The sequence below is a fragment of the Dermacentor silvarum genome, chromosome 10 (assembly GCF_013339745.2).
Source record: "Dermacentor silvarum isolate Dsil-2018 chromosome 10, BIME_Dsil_1.4, whole genome shotgun sequence".
In the NCBI taxonomy this organism is placed as follows: domain Eukaryota; kingdom Metazoa; phylum Arthropoda; class Arachnida; order Ixodida; family Ixodidae; genus Dermacentor; species Dermacentor silvarum.
In genome coordinates this window covers 24,064,746-24,078,159 of record NC_051163.1, presented here as the reverse complement: position 1 = coordinate 24,078,159, position 13,414 = coordinate 24,064,746, and the positions used below count along the sequence as shown (strand labels likewise).

Here is a 13,414-nt window from a genome sequence, read left to right as displayed (position 1 = left end):
GCTCGGGCGCCTCGTATGCTGTTATTTTGAGTAGGTTGTGGTTCCCACACACTTGTGACGTCTCGACATAGTAAACCCTCCGGGAAACGAAACCGAAACTAGCCACAAGAAAAAAAATAAAGTTGTAATGTTTAATTATTAACGACGCTCTGAGGCTTATTTCTAATGTTTATACGTCTAGGACTTTCATTTAACACAAGAAATTAATAGTCGAAATTTTATGTCATTACCCCTTTAAGGCTCAGTCATCCAAAGTCATTGTATGACATTTTTTTGCTTTCTTACCTCTTTGATATTCTATATTCAGTGAGCCTGAATATTCTAGCTTTACCATTGGCTTTAATAACTCTTTATTTAGGTTTTTACAGTAATTCTACGTGTCCCAGGTTGGGCACGCAAGCCACTCCGGTATTGGCATTGTGCATTTTGCGGCCTACTTGACCACACCCTTTCTGAATACAAATAAAGCATTATTATTTATTATTAACTCTCGGTTTTCGTCTTGTGCGTTCTCTTCCCGTCCGATAAAGGTGATGCACAAGTGGTCCTCTTCGATTATTCGTTCCTGACAGTTCCGGACTACCAGAGGCGGTGCTCTCCACCAATAGGCGTTTCTGCATGCAGCGTCTCTCGCAGTCCGTACGAGAAATCGAACCTTCCTCCATGGCCAGTGTCATCATCAATTTGTTTTGTACCGGCTTCCATGCTCGTAACATCTCTCTCGTAAAGGCTTTAGTAAGGACACACCATAATCCATGATGCCTTGCATAATGCTCGTGCGCCCGTTCAAGTTCCCGGCGTTTGCGGTTGCGGTGTTGTGGGTATCGCTGGCAGTTTTTCACCGAATCATGCCGGCGTACTTAGCTTCTGCAATGTCTTTCCTGTTGGATATGGCCTTGCAGTTCTGTATCTTTCTGCCACTCGACCTGTGGACCAAGCACGCGATCAGAACTCATGGGTGAGCAAGTTATTAGACAGGTTCTTAGCAGTAGTAGAAGGCTGTGCTGTGCGGCATGTTGTGCTCCTGTTATTGACGAAATGTTTGTAAAACCGAATCTGAGGTTTTACGTGCCAAATACGCCGCAGTGTGGGACTCCGGATTAATTTGGCCACCTGGGGTTCTTTAACATGCACGTAAGTACACGGGCGTTTTTTGCATTCAGCTCCCATCTGAATGCGGCCGCCGTCGCTGGCATCGAACCCGCGTCCTCGAGCACAGCAGCACAACGCCATATAGCTACTGCGCTAACGCGGCGGTTTATTTGCAATTAGGGAAAGAAACACATGTTTTGCTCTTTTGCATACAGAAACGTGCATATCTCGCTTGAAATTTTCGAAAAAGATTTTGCACTTACCGCTGCACTTTTGTTGCTCAAAAATTTGCAGAAAGATAACATTTTGAAGTAAACGTCGTTCAACGTAACGCAAAGCACAATTATTTGCATGGTTTTTTTAGAAAGAAAAAAGTGCAAAGTTTCCGTTGTTCTGTCTACAATGTCCTTGTATTCGCAGCACGAACGCCCAAAGTGTAGATTAAAGGCAGAGTCTATTCTCCCGCCAGCCGGGAGAATTTCTGGAATGAATTTCTGCCGGCACTCACCTCCTATTGGCGCTCAGAAATCACGTGACAAACTGCCGGGGAAAACTGCCTGCAGGTGTGCCCTAACCTAACCTTACCTAACTAACCTAACCTAACCTTCCGAGAGCCAATAGAAGGTGAGTACCGGGAGAAATTCGTTTCAGAAATTTGCCTGGCTGCCGGGAGAATAGACATTGCCTAGCTTAAAAGCCTGGATTGCCTTTTTGAGATTGACACATACATAAACGACCAGGGTGGAATTTTAAAGAATGCCCCTGTACAGCGCTTTGTATGCACGTTAAATAATGGCATGTGGTCAAAATTATTCGGACACCTTCACTACAGCGTCCCTCATAACTCACCGTGCAGTGTCGATTCGTCGAACTCCCACAGTTTAAAACGTGTAACAATGATGGATGACAAGTTTACATGTTCACACAGGTAAACAGTTGGGAACTGTCCCATCTTAGCTTCTTCTTAGTTGTTGTATGCCCTTGCTTGTTGCGTTGAAATTCCCTCTCTCCCTGATTACGCTGATAAAAGAAGGTAACTTTGTCAGCGTGCATCTTCTACAGGAGTTTTCTACTAAAGCTACTAGAGGGAACCCTGGCACTACCATCATTCCGCTACCGTGGGAATGACGGATGGTGCAAGGATTTGTCTAATATTTGTGCTTGTGGCCTCAGATGTTCTTGTGACTGTTACTTATTGCGCTTTACCTGCCTTTATTGGTCTAATATTTCAAGTATTCATATTTTCTTTGATGCACAAAGGCAATGAGACTCTCATGCGTACACAATCATTGGGAATCGTTGCACTCATAGGGCACTATTTCGTTGAATCTGAACAGTCAACTTGTAGAGTCGCAAAGTTGTCTGAAGCCGTAAAGACGAAGTTTAGGCAAATCCACGCACTGGGCCCACCATTTCCATGCAGGTTGGCAATTAAGGTGAAGTCAATTAAGATGGTTAATTAAGGCACTCGAACCCACGACCTTTGGTGACAGTTGAACCAAAATTCCATGGAACCAAATATGGCACCAAAATTCAGTGGCACGAAAATTAGTGGTGGCAACATTGATGGTCGGACCCACGACCTTTGGTGTTAATTAAGGCACAGGGAATTAAGGTAGAGTTAATGAAGGTACTCGAACCCCCACGGCCTTTGGTGGGAGAAAACAAGTAATAGGAGTAAACAACGCATTCGAACGAGAATGTAAAGTAATTAATTGAATGTCTCGTTAGCACTCAGGCTTTCAGCCTTCATCCTCTTTTGCGTATGCTAAAGTGACTGTCAACTTTTCTCTTTAACTTTGCTGCCAGATCCCTGGCCGAACGGCTGCACATTTGGCGCTCGGAGGCACAGGTCCTGGCGGTTCTGTCGTCGCTGCTCTGGCTGTGGCAGCTACGCGTGCCCTGGCTCCTGCTGGTTCTCGCGGCCAGTGCCTACTGCGCGGGCCGTGGCTGGAGCCCTAGCCTCGCCGTGGAGGCGGTTGGTTCCGGTGTGTTTGCCCTATGGTTCCGAGGCATGGAGTTCATTGGAGTGGCCGTCGATGGAGGCCTGCGCAAAGTAGGTGCTGCATACCTGCCACTGCTTTTGAATTCATCGTAAGACGCACGTTGTTTCGAGCTTGACAACGGTTGACGCTCGGCCTTGGTTGCCATAGCATAGTAACAGGCATAAAGCGCTTGAAAAGACTAGGACAAAGATGCAACGCGAGTGCTAACTTTCAACAAATGGTTTATTTGAAACCGAGAAACATTGACAATGCCCATATGCCATATGAAATGCTAGACACAGGGTTATGGCTTTTTTCTTTCTTATGGCGAGCATATATTTGCCAAAAAACACCCCCTACATCATCTATCAAAGAGTGCACTAGGACACCTTCAAAAATGATAATTCTTTCTCTGACGAAGCAAGGTACTGGGTGCTTACACAGATCAGTGGCGAAAATTGCAGTTTTCGCTGCTTCAGTTATTGATCTTGTAATGTCACACACTTCAAAAGGCCTGCTGTCCTACAACAGCGTTTTGGCATAGACTTGCAGGCTTCCACTTGAAGCTCTCGCCTGCAGCGCCTTAAAAGCCCCGGAGTGTTGTGCGTAACAAATTGGTTTAGTTTGATGATCAACCTGCATGGGGTGCACGTGTGGTGGTTATGTGGGAGAATGATACTCAAGACTGACACAGGTGCGAGAAAAAAAGAAAAAGAAAAGAATTTGATTGCTATGACTGGGCAGAGAGCTAATAAACAAAGGAACAAAGCGGAATGCATGAGAGAAAAAAAGAAAAGTGTGTGGGAACAACACAAGAGCGTAACCCTTTCAGACGCCACTTTATTCTTTTTATTGAGAACTTACTTTCACCACATTTATTGCATATTCAGAATCATAGAAAGTGTACAGCTACAGAAAAGATTAAGAATTTTCAATTCTTTAGTGAGTTTTGTCAAGTTTACAGAATGGTGGACTCTGTGAAAACTCACTACAGGGACATCAAATATGAAATCAACTATTTCATGTATTGAAAAGCTTGAAAAACACTTATCGAGCCCACTTGAAAATTATGCCTAGTGCATGACGTTGTGAAAAACAATGAAAAAGTGAACCCACTACATACAACAACATACTGACACCGAGCAGAAACACCCAGCCATCTACGTTCCCACTCATTTTACTAAAACATTTTGCACATGTTATTCAGCGTTGCAGCACATTTCCAATCATGTGTTTCAAGATATATGCGACACACTTTAAATATCATTACTTTCATCAGTGCATTTGCTGTTCATGCACTTCACACACACACACATGCACACACACACGCATGCACACATGAGAGAGAAAAAGAGAAAGGAAAAATATTGTATGAGATAGAAAACATAGAATTACGCGTTACAACAGAAAATGTGGTTGTGATGAGCAGGTTCTTTTGTCTAATATTTGACGGTTCTATGAGGCGAAGCCTCCCAGAACCCAATCGAGGACAAAGCCGTTTGTTGATAAACACACACTTTTAATAAAACTAAAAGGAAAAGAAAACCATAAACCGAACACACAAAGATAACATGAAAACATGTAGCTAGAACGCTAATGATATGAGGCAAGTTCGGGCAGGCTGCGGGTGTGATTATGCACTACCGTCCCGATGCGGCGAAGCGGAGACGAGACGATGAGAGAAGCGTTGTTGGTCTCACCAAAAGGTCGCTGTATCGGACCGGCTACCAGAGCGTGGCAGCTCTGGCTCGGAGTGAGAAGACAGGCGGCTCGGCAGCACGGGAAGACGGCGGTGGCGTTCTGGCTGGGCAGCTGGTCATGGCACTCGGGCTCGTAGCCTGACAGCTCCCGTTCTGCCCACGGGCGCAGACGCTCACCGGCCTCGGGCAGCAGCAGTTGATTATCGGGCAGGGTGGCGATGCCCGGGAAGGCAGGCGGCTTGGCAGCAGGGGTTGACGGTGGCGGCGTTCTGACCGGGCAGCTGGTCGTAGAGCTCGGGCCCGTAGCCCGACTGTTCTCGTTCTGCCCACGGGCGCAGACGCTTGCCGGCCTCGGTCAGCGGTTGACGATCAGGAGAAGTGGCGGCGCCCAGGAATGGGTTGGCAGGAGGCCCCGGCCGGGTGAAGTCCTGGTGGCTCGGGTCCGGAACCCGACGGCCGTCTTCAACTCCCGATCCGGTGGCCGACCTTGTCCTGGTGCCGCTTCTCGAACTCCTCCCCCTACTGCCAGCGTGGCTCCTTTTTCTGCTGCTCTGATCGATTCGTCGATTTCTCATTGGCTGCTCGAGGCTCCGTGTTCCTTTGTGATTGGAATGGCTTTCTTTTGTTGTTTTCCGTGTGCCGGGCGTGTTCACGTGCTGGCCGCTCTTCGGCGTCGTCGTTTCCGGCGCGGCGCGGTAGAGCGGCGCGCGCTCTCCTTGTCGTCTGCTTCTTGTTTGCAATGCACCGCACCTTGTCGCACACCACAAATATCACCGTCGCGCACCCCACATCACATAAGCCCCTTTTTGGGACAAGTTTTTCCACAGGAAAAACTGCCGGTCAGTGCGCGACACCTTTCACACTTATGCTTTATATGGCACATTCACTCTGGGTCCATCACACAAATGCAAGTCTTGAAGCTCACGAGGCATTCAATCACAACACCCACGAATGCTCATAACAAGCGAAAGCCCTTACAAGTTAAATAGAATGTTTATGGGGCGTATAAAATGTTTATGGGGCGTGTAAAGTCTGAAACTCACAAAAACTACTTCAAATAAAGCACTTATAGTTGAAAACAAAGTTGTCTATTCACAACAATTATGTTTCTGTCCAAGGTCAAAGATCTCGGGATGGCGACCGGCTATTCAATCGGCTTCTTAGGTAATTGCGTCCCAGGTGAGACGAGCTGCGCGTCTCTTCTTTGTTCACGATGAAACCTCTGGAGCCGATTTGTTGCACCTTGGAAAACGCACATACGAGGACCTCTGAATGACCTGACTCAGGTGTTGAATTGATTCGAAAGTCATAAGCTGGGCCTCATTGGCACTAATCGAAATGTGCTCTGTGTATGTGCACTCGGGCACAAATGTTCTAGTGAACACTTTAGGCGCGTTGACATGTAGCTGGGTCCCATCGCACAGACATGCACACGGCACCTCAGCGGAAATGCTTTTCGCTTCTGCTGATATCAGAGAGGACCGATTTGCTTCCCCATTACACAAATAGAAACACAAAGTCGCTTTGCTATCTTCTACCAGATTACTCGGCGAGATTCCCTCACTGTGTTCCTCAGTGGAATCACCTTGCGATGTCTCTAACTCCGCAAGTAAGCTATCAGGCCAAGCTTGCTTACACACATCAGGTGCTGACATGAGTCGTGACTTGCGCACGTCACGAATCTCTTTCCATGAGTCTTCAATGGACTCTTTGCCAAGGAGTTCTGTATTTATCTCCTGGTCGAGCACCTCTCTACTCACGTCCAATTTACATTGGCCTATGTGGCCTTCCAGGTTGCAGGCAGGCGAACTTATCCTCACTTGAGGTGAGCTATTGGAGTGGTCCTCAAACCTATTGAGGCCACTTATCAACACCGCAAGTGGTACACTGGAAGAGTGGGGGAGCATTTCATCGCTCGCTTCGCACTCTTCGAGGCCATTGGCTTTGCGAACGTTTGCCCAATCAGTCGGGCTTTGTAGAAGCATCTGCGCCTCTTTATGCGATGTGCTTTCAACTGCACTGGTTCGCAAGCGTACCTGCTTGTCGGTGGTGTCCTCTTCGAGGTCACTACCACTGCGCACCGTTGCCCAGTCAATCGGGCTTTCTGAAGGCATTTGTGCCTCTTTATCCAAGGTGCTTTTTCTAGCACAGATGTGCATGCGTGCCTCGATTTCATGAGAAGCTGTCTGCTGTCTGCTCCCTGAACTATCCTCAGCGTCCCTGAGGTTAATATCGGGACCTACGCTGGTCCGTTCCTTGTTTAATTCTCGGCTGCCCCCTGGTTGCGTGCCTTTTTCGAGCGGAAGACTGCGACGGCGTTCGGGGCAATCACTGGAGGGAGATTTCAAAACTTCGTGTCTGGAGCGCGTGTCAAACGCTCGCTCGATCGAGCTTGCATGCGACTCCAGCTCGCGAATTTCTCTCAGTGCTCGCGCCCTTTCCGCCTCCGCGACCCTGAGACGCAACTGCAAAGCACGTGCCTCGCGCTCAATCTGTTCTCTTTTCGCTTCTCGCTCCGCAGCGCGTTCTTCTCGCACTCGCGCCTGCCGCTCGGCGAACCACGCCTTTAGCTCTGCTCCCTCAAGCCCCATGCGTTCGGCTAAAGCTAACAGCTCTCGTGTGCTAGCCATGTTTTTCAAATGTTAGAATTAGCAACAGAATCCAAACAAATGGCTTCGTCCTGTCGCGAGGACGCCAATTTGTGATGCAGCGTGACTGCAGATGGTTCTTAAATTGGGAACAACCCCATTAAGGGCAAAGCCCAATCGGGGGCAAAGACCCAATTGGGGACAAGGCCGTTGGTTGGGAAACACACACTTTTAATAAAACTAAAAGGAAAAGAAAACCATAAACCGAACACACAAAGATAACATGAAAACATGTAGCTAGAACGCTAATGATATGAGGCAAGTTCGGGCAGGCTGCGGGTGTGATTATGCACTACCGTCCCGATGCGGCGAAGCGGAGACGAGACGATGAGAGAAGCGTTGTTGGTCTCACCAAAAGGTCGCTGTATTGGACCGGCTACCAGAGCGTGGCAGCTCTGGCTCGGAGTGAGAAGACAGGCGGCTCGGCAGCACGGAAGACGGCGGTGGCGTTCTGGCTGGGCAGCTGGTCGTGGCACTTGGGCTCGTAGCCCGACAGCTCCCGTTCTGCCCACGGGCGCAGACGCTCACCGGCCTCGGGCAGCAGCAGTTGATTATTGGGCAGGGTGGCGATGCCCGCGAAGGCAGGCGGCTTGGCAGCAGGGGTTGACGGTGGCGGCGTTCTGACCGGGCAGCTGGTCGTAGAGCTCGGGCCCATAGCCCGACTGCTCTCGTTCTGCCCACGGGCGCAGACGCTTGCCGGCCTCGGTCAGCGGTTGACGATCAGGAGAAGTGGCGGCGCCCAGGAATGGGTTGGCAGGAGGCCCCGGCCGGGTGAAGTCCTGGTGGCTCGGGTCCGGAACCCGACGGCCGTCTTCAACTCCCGATCCGGTGGCCGACCTTGTCCTGGTGCCGCTTCTCGAACTCCTCCCCCTACTGCCAGCGTGGCTCCTTTTTCTGCTGCTCTGGTCGATTCGTCGATTTCTCATTGGCTGCTCGAGGCTCCGTGTTTCTTTGTGATTGGATTGACTTTCTTTTGTTGTTTTCCATGTGCCGGGCGTGTTCACGTGCTGGCCGCTCTTCGGCGTCGTCGTTTCCGGCGCGGCGCGGTAGAGCGGCGCGCGCTTTCCTTGTCGTCTGCTTCTTGTTTGCAATGCACCGCACCTTGTCGCACACCACAAATATCACCGTCGCGCACCCCACATCACAGTGGTCTCATACGACCTCTAAAAACCTGTCACCCACACCATGTCGAGGTAGCTGGACTAGGCCTTGCATAGACATGGTCTGCTGCAGTGCACATTACACTAATAGAAATTAACCGTGAAATACAGGGGGGAAAAAAAGGTTATTTATGAACCATTAAGTTGTCCATTGGCTGGTCTTTGTGCAGTGAAGTCATCTCGGTGTTTGAAGGCGGTCTGGTGACTTCGGTAGACAACAATGAGCTCGATGAAGTGCATTGCTGCACTCCTGCGGGATCAACCCGCTCCTGCTGCAGACACTGACCTGCGACACTTCTGCCCACACCAACTACTGGCCAAATGTCGATTTCCCACAGAGTAAAAGGTCTTGACTATTGATGTCAGCTGTCAGTCTCTCATTGTGCCCCCTAGGCACAACAAAAGGCCACACCTTGATAGTGCCAGGTATGCAGGCAGGAGGTGGGAGTAAAAAGGTAAGGGCGAAAGCAGCCATGCACAGAAGGCAAAGAGGTGTTGCTACAAATGTCCGTCGGGTGCGCTTTTTTTACTGAAACACCTCACTCCTTGAAACACAGGGCGCACGAAAATGCCAGCCGTCTGTGACATGCAAGGTTCGTCTCTGTGTGTCGATAAAACCGCGTTGTAAGAAAAGCTTGTGCCGTAACATGCTACAATGCAACGCCGGCCACCAGTCATGTCCTTTCCTCTATCATTCTATATATCATTCAGACAGTGGCTTGTCTGCCCGACATAGAAGAAAAGAAGTATTTGGTGGTACAACTGCTTCTCTGCAAATCACAAACTGTGTTCAGTGCCGATTACGGCAGGCATGTGTTTTACCATGTAGTGGATTTCTGATCTTACAAATTGTATTCAACTTGTGTGGGGCTGAAAAAACTACTTTAATGCTGGCACGTTCCACCAGCCTTTTCAAGTTGTGTGAGATTTCGTACAAGTATGGTACAGCAGCTTTTCCTTTCTGGTCGGCAGCACAGCTTGTAATGTTGACTTGTTCACCCGAACAATACTTTTGATGCACAGAGATGAACTTACAAGATTAATAATTGAAACGGCGAAAATTTCAAGTTCGGGCACTGACTGTGTAAGCACTCTGTCCCTCTATAAGTTAAAGAAAGAATTACCATTTTTCAGTGCGTCCTAGGCCACAATTTCGCTTTCTTGCATCCCTGAGTGGCCGCGTTCGACCATTCACAAGCATGAAAAGGCATTAGCAGTGAAAAAGGGTTCGCTATTATACGGCGGCCCTAGTGTGCACTTTGATAGGTGATAGTAGAAGGGCTGTTTTTTTTTTTTTTGGAAAGTATAAAGGAAAGTCATATATTTGCGCATGGCAATTGTTATGGCATAGTTATATATGGCTTTATTATGGCTATAGAGCAGAGTGCCGATTGACAGCATGTCTACAGAGCATAGTTTTTGGGTACAAAAGGAGGTGTGCAAAGGAAGGAGACAAAAAGCTGCCAACTACCAAATTATTTATGAATTCAAATAACTGAACACAGACAATCAAACATACAGACAAACAAAATGCATACTACATCAGCGTGTCTCTCATATTGTTGCACAGCAAGGCTGAAGACTACTTGCTGTGTGCAATCTAACATGCCTATCCCTCACAGCTCCATACCTGCCAACTCTCTTGAATTTTTCATGCAGTTTACAGATTTGGCCTCATTCCTACAATTTTACGAGAAATAAATTAGCTTCGTTCTTCGGTCTCGTACCCTTCGAAGTCTTCTAAATTTGAAAGGACAACCAAAGGGGTATCTGCTTCGAGTAGGTCTCTTCAGACGAGGTCCCGAAGCAGCCGAGATCGGTAATGGCAAAGTCGCCGATAAAGTCACAGTAATCTGTAAACAGTCTGTTGCTTGTCAGTTTGCGCTGTTCCAAGTTTGCTTGTGTGCTGTGTCCAAAGATTAGATCCTTGTTAATAAAGTGCGTGTGTATCCCACAAAAAGTGTGTGCCCGGGTCAAACTTACAGATAAATGCAAGCTAAACCCCCCCTCCTTGATTGTTGTGTCCGTGAGATCCTTACGAATTTCAACGGTCACTCTTTGGCAGGTATGCAGCACCCTGATGCTTCATATGTTAGCCAACAGAGGTGACCGATAAGTGTCCCCAACGGCCATCTACCGGGCAGCTATCGCTTGACTTCCACGATTATCCTTGGGGAGGCTTCGGCTAAAAAATTATTTTTTTTCAGGTACTTCCCCAGCAGTGGAAGATGGAAGAGGCGGCAACAGTCGTATTAACAACGACGCGGCGAGTCGCGATTTCAAGTTTCCTGGTGTCCACCGGATTTCTGCAGCGCCTCTGGCGCGCCCTAGTCCACTGGCGCCGTGAGCTGTGGGAGGCTTACCTGCATCACTCCGACGCCATCAGCGTGCCGGCCGAAGCGAGAGGTTCACCTCCGCGGATTGCCAGGAGGGCGACCTTCTCCGGTGTGGTGGATCGCCTGGAGGTCGCCGACCGCACTCCGCCGGAACGGTGACCATTGCAGCCGGTGGTGTTGCCCTTTGTGGCCCACGTAGCCCTTCGAGGGTAACCGCATTCTGAGTGATATAAAAAAGAACTGCCTCGACAATGGCAGCGGTCTTCTGCTGTGGTGGCAAATGGCCTTTTTCAACGCACTCTCGAGTCTTGGAAACACTGACGTTGTGCTGTGCAGCCTCCTGATGTGGACTCAAAGTTGCACTCAACTCTGCTCGAGTGAACGGGTTGTGGTGCAGGCCATTGCTGGCCGCAGATGACCAAAAAGGGTCGGGCTCTGGCTGCAGTGTCTTCAAGTTGCTCATGGTGAATGAGATTCTGTACTCCGTTTCATATCTAAAGTGCAACACTGCAGAAGCTGTGCGAAAAGTTCTCTCATCAAAATATGTCACTTCAGGTGTTTCATGGTCAAGTGGTTTGGACATGCAACTCTGAATCAAAATTGCATGGCTTCAACACGTTTTTGTTTTATGGGCAGTTCATGAAAGCAAACCCCAAGTAAGCTTTCTGCAGGTCTTCCGAACGACGTAAGAGAGATTTGTGAGATTACGTGTGTGCCACACTGCAGTGTAGGCGCAGGCGGTGTCCAATTTATCAGTAGCCTTTGCCATGCTCCAACACTGTTGAACTGGGATCGCCTCCGAGTGATGTCCCGAGCACAGCGACATTCGTTGCCAGTCTGTGTGCAACAGGGTAACGTCGCTGCCGCAAACAGCGTGGTGCTTGCCGACAAGTTGCCAAGATGCCTCTCGGCAACTTGTTTCAAGCCCTTGGGCATATATTGCACGTGCAAATCCTGTAAAGCAGATTGAGTGGAGCTGATGTGATTTCTCATGTATGCTGATGTCACAGACACCATCCTCTACAAAGGAAAGGTGAATGCTTGCCGAGACATCTTTGATAAGATTGGAAGCAGTCTTCGTGAAATGCTGGAGCAGAGAACACGGCGGAGAGAAACAAAACAATGCAGCATTATTACACGCCATTTGCATAATTCGTTAGTGCTCGGCTATTCTAACACATAATGTTAACATGAGCTCATGTAGTCGCAAAATATTTTAGTACGTTTTCTTTTAATATAAGACTCACTACTTTTTGCTTGCGCATACAGTGTGCAAAATCGCTGTACCTTCTACAGTGTTGCCCTGTAAGAATGAAACTGAGTCTTACGAGCATGTGAGGCATTGTCCGACAGCCTGTACTCGTGCGACATGCTGTACATGAAGAAGGAGATTCTTGAAGCTGATGCAACTTATCTGTATAATTTCGGCTTGAAATCTCTTACTGTGCAACAGAAGATAATGAAAAGCTGTGATTTGTTTGGGAAATGCCCTTTGCTTTAAATTCAGCATTGACCGCAGCTGTTTTCATGTAGCTCATTGCTGCTTTAACGAAGTTTGTTGTCAGTGTTGACCTGGTGAATGTGTTTTTAGTAGAGTGATGTTGGCTCATTGAAAAGAACTGGTGGAAGATTTGTGCCTGACTGCCGTAGTGCTCAAGTTAGTTTTTGAAGTGTACTGGACAACAATTTGAAATCGGGCAATCGGGCAGTGCTGCGTGACACGGACGAGAAGGTCATGTTCATACCCTGGAATTGATAGATTTCCGTGACACTGTTTTTAACCATGACAACGTAGAGAGTGTCACTTTGGTGCAGTGATAAATGTGCACTGACGTGAAGAACCTTGCATGGACACAAATTTTGCACTATCTACATGCAGAATGTAGTAATCGCGGGAATCATTTCGTAATGTGGCCCATTAAAGCTTAAATGTTGGGTTCCCTATCGTAGTCGTTTGTACCTCTAGCACTGCCTTTCGTTTTAACATTGTACAATACTGCGAGTTGAGACTGATTTGTGGAAAGCTGTGTGTGTGTGTGATTGTTTGTCAGGTAGTTTTAAGGGACCTGTCTTGCATGTGTCTGCATTGTGAAGTGGGTGGCCACATTGTTTTGTAGTGGTCACTATGGGTCCTTTGTATCAGTTGTATCTTTTTGTTTTCTCGGTTTTCCTCCAGTGAGTGTTTTACTTTCGACCACATTGTTTATGTACAAAATTTGTGTGAAGGGGCAGTGATGAAATGCATTGTGGATTTTATTACTGTTTTTATGTACAAAGAGCCGTGATTTTACAATAAAAAAATTAGCACATCGAAAACCATTCGTGTCCTTTCAGTTTTGAAAAATCTGTGCCCGATGCTGCCTTGCAGACAGGGCGCTTGACCAATATTGTGCCAACCCAAATCAGATCGATAAGTAGGCGAATTCCAGTGATAACGAATCTGCTGATCATATCCTATGAATGCGTTGCGGAATGTGCTGCGTAAATATGAAT

At 48.0% G+C, this 13,414-nt stretch overlaps 1 protein-coding gene across 1 annotated transcript; it reads left to right on the top strand.

Annotated features, from left to right (window-relative positions):
- Positions 1–698: 698 nt before the first annotated feature.
- On the top strand, positions 699–13,232 carry LOC119431279 (uncharacterized). The gene is made up of 3 exons (XM_037698747.2): positions 699–958; positions 2,902–3,148; positions 10,793–13,232. The coding sequence occupies exons 1-3, from the start codon at positions 756–758 to the stop codon at positions 11,078–11,080; spliced, it is 738 nt and encodes a 245-aa protein (XP_037554675.1). The 5' UTR covers positions 699–755; the 3' UTR covers positions 11,081–13,232.
- Positions 13,233–13,414: the final 182 nt, after the last annotated feature.

Coding starts and splice junctions, on each gene's coding strand:
- LOC119431279 (XM_037698747.2), top strand. CDS start 756: ATGATGCCTTGCATAATGCTCGTGCGCCCGTTCAAGTTCCCGGCGTTT. Junction 959..2,901: donor CACGCGATCAGAACTCATGG/GTGAGCAAGTTA, acceptor CTTTGCTGCCAG/ATCCCTGGCCGAACGGCTGC. Junction 3,149..10,792: donor TCGATGGAGGCCTGCGCAAA/GTAGGTGCTGCA, acceptor ATTTTTTTTCAG/GTACTTCCCCAGCAGTGGAA.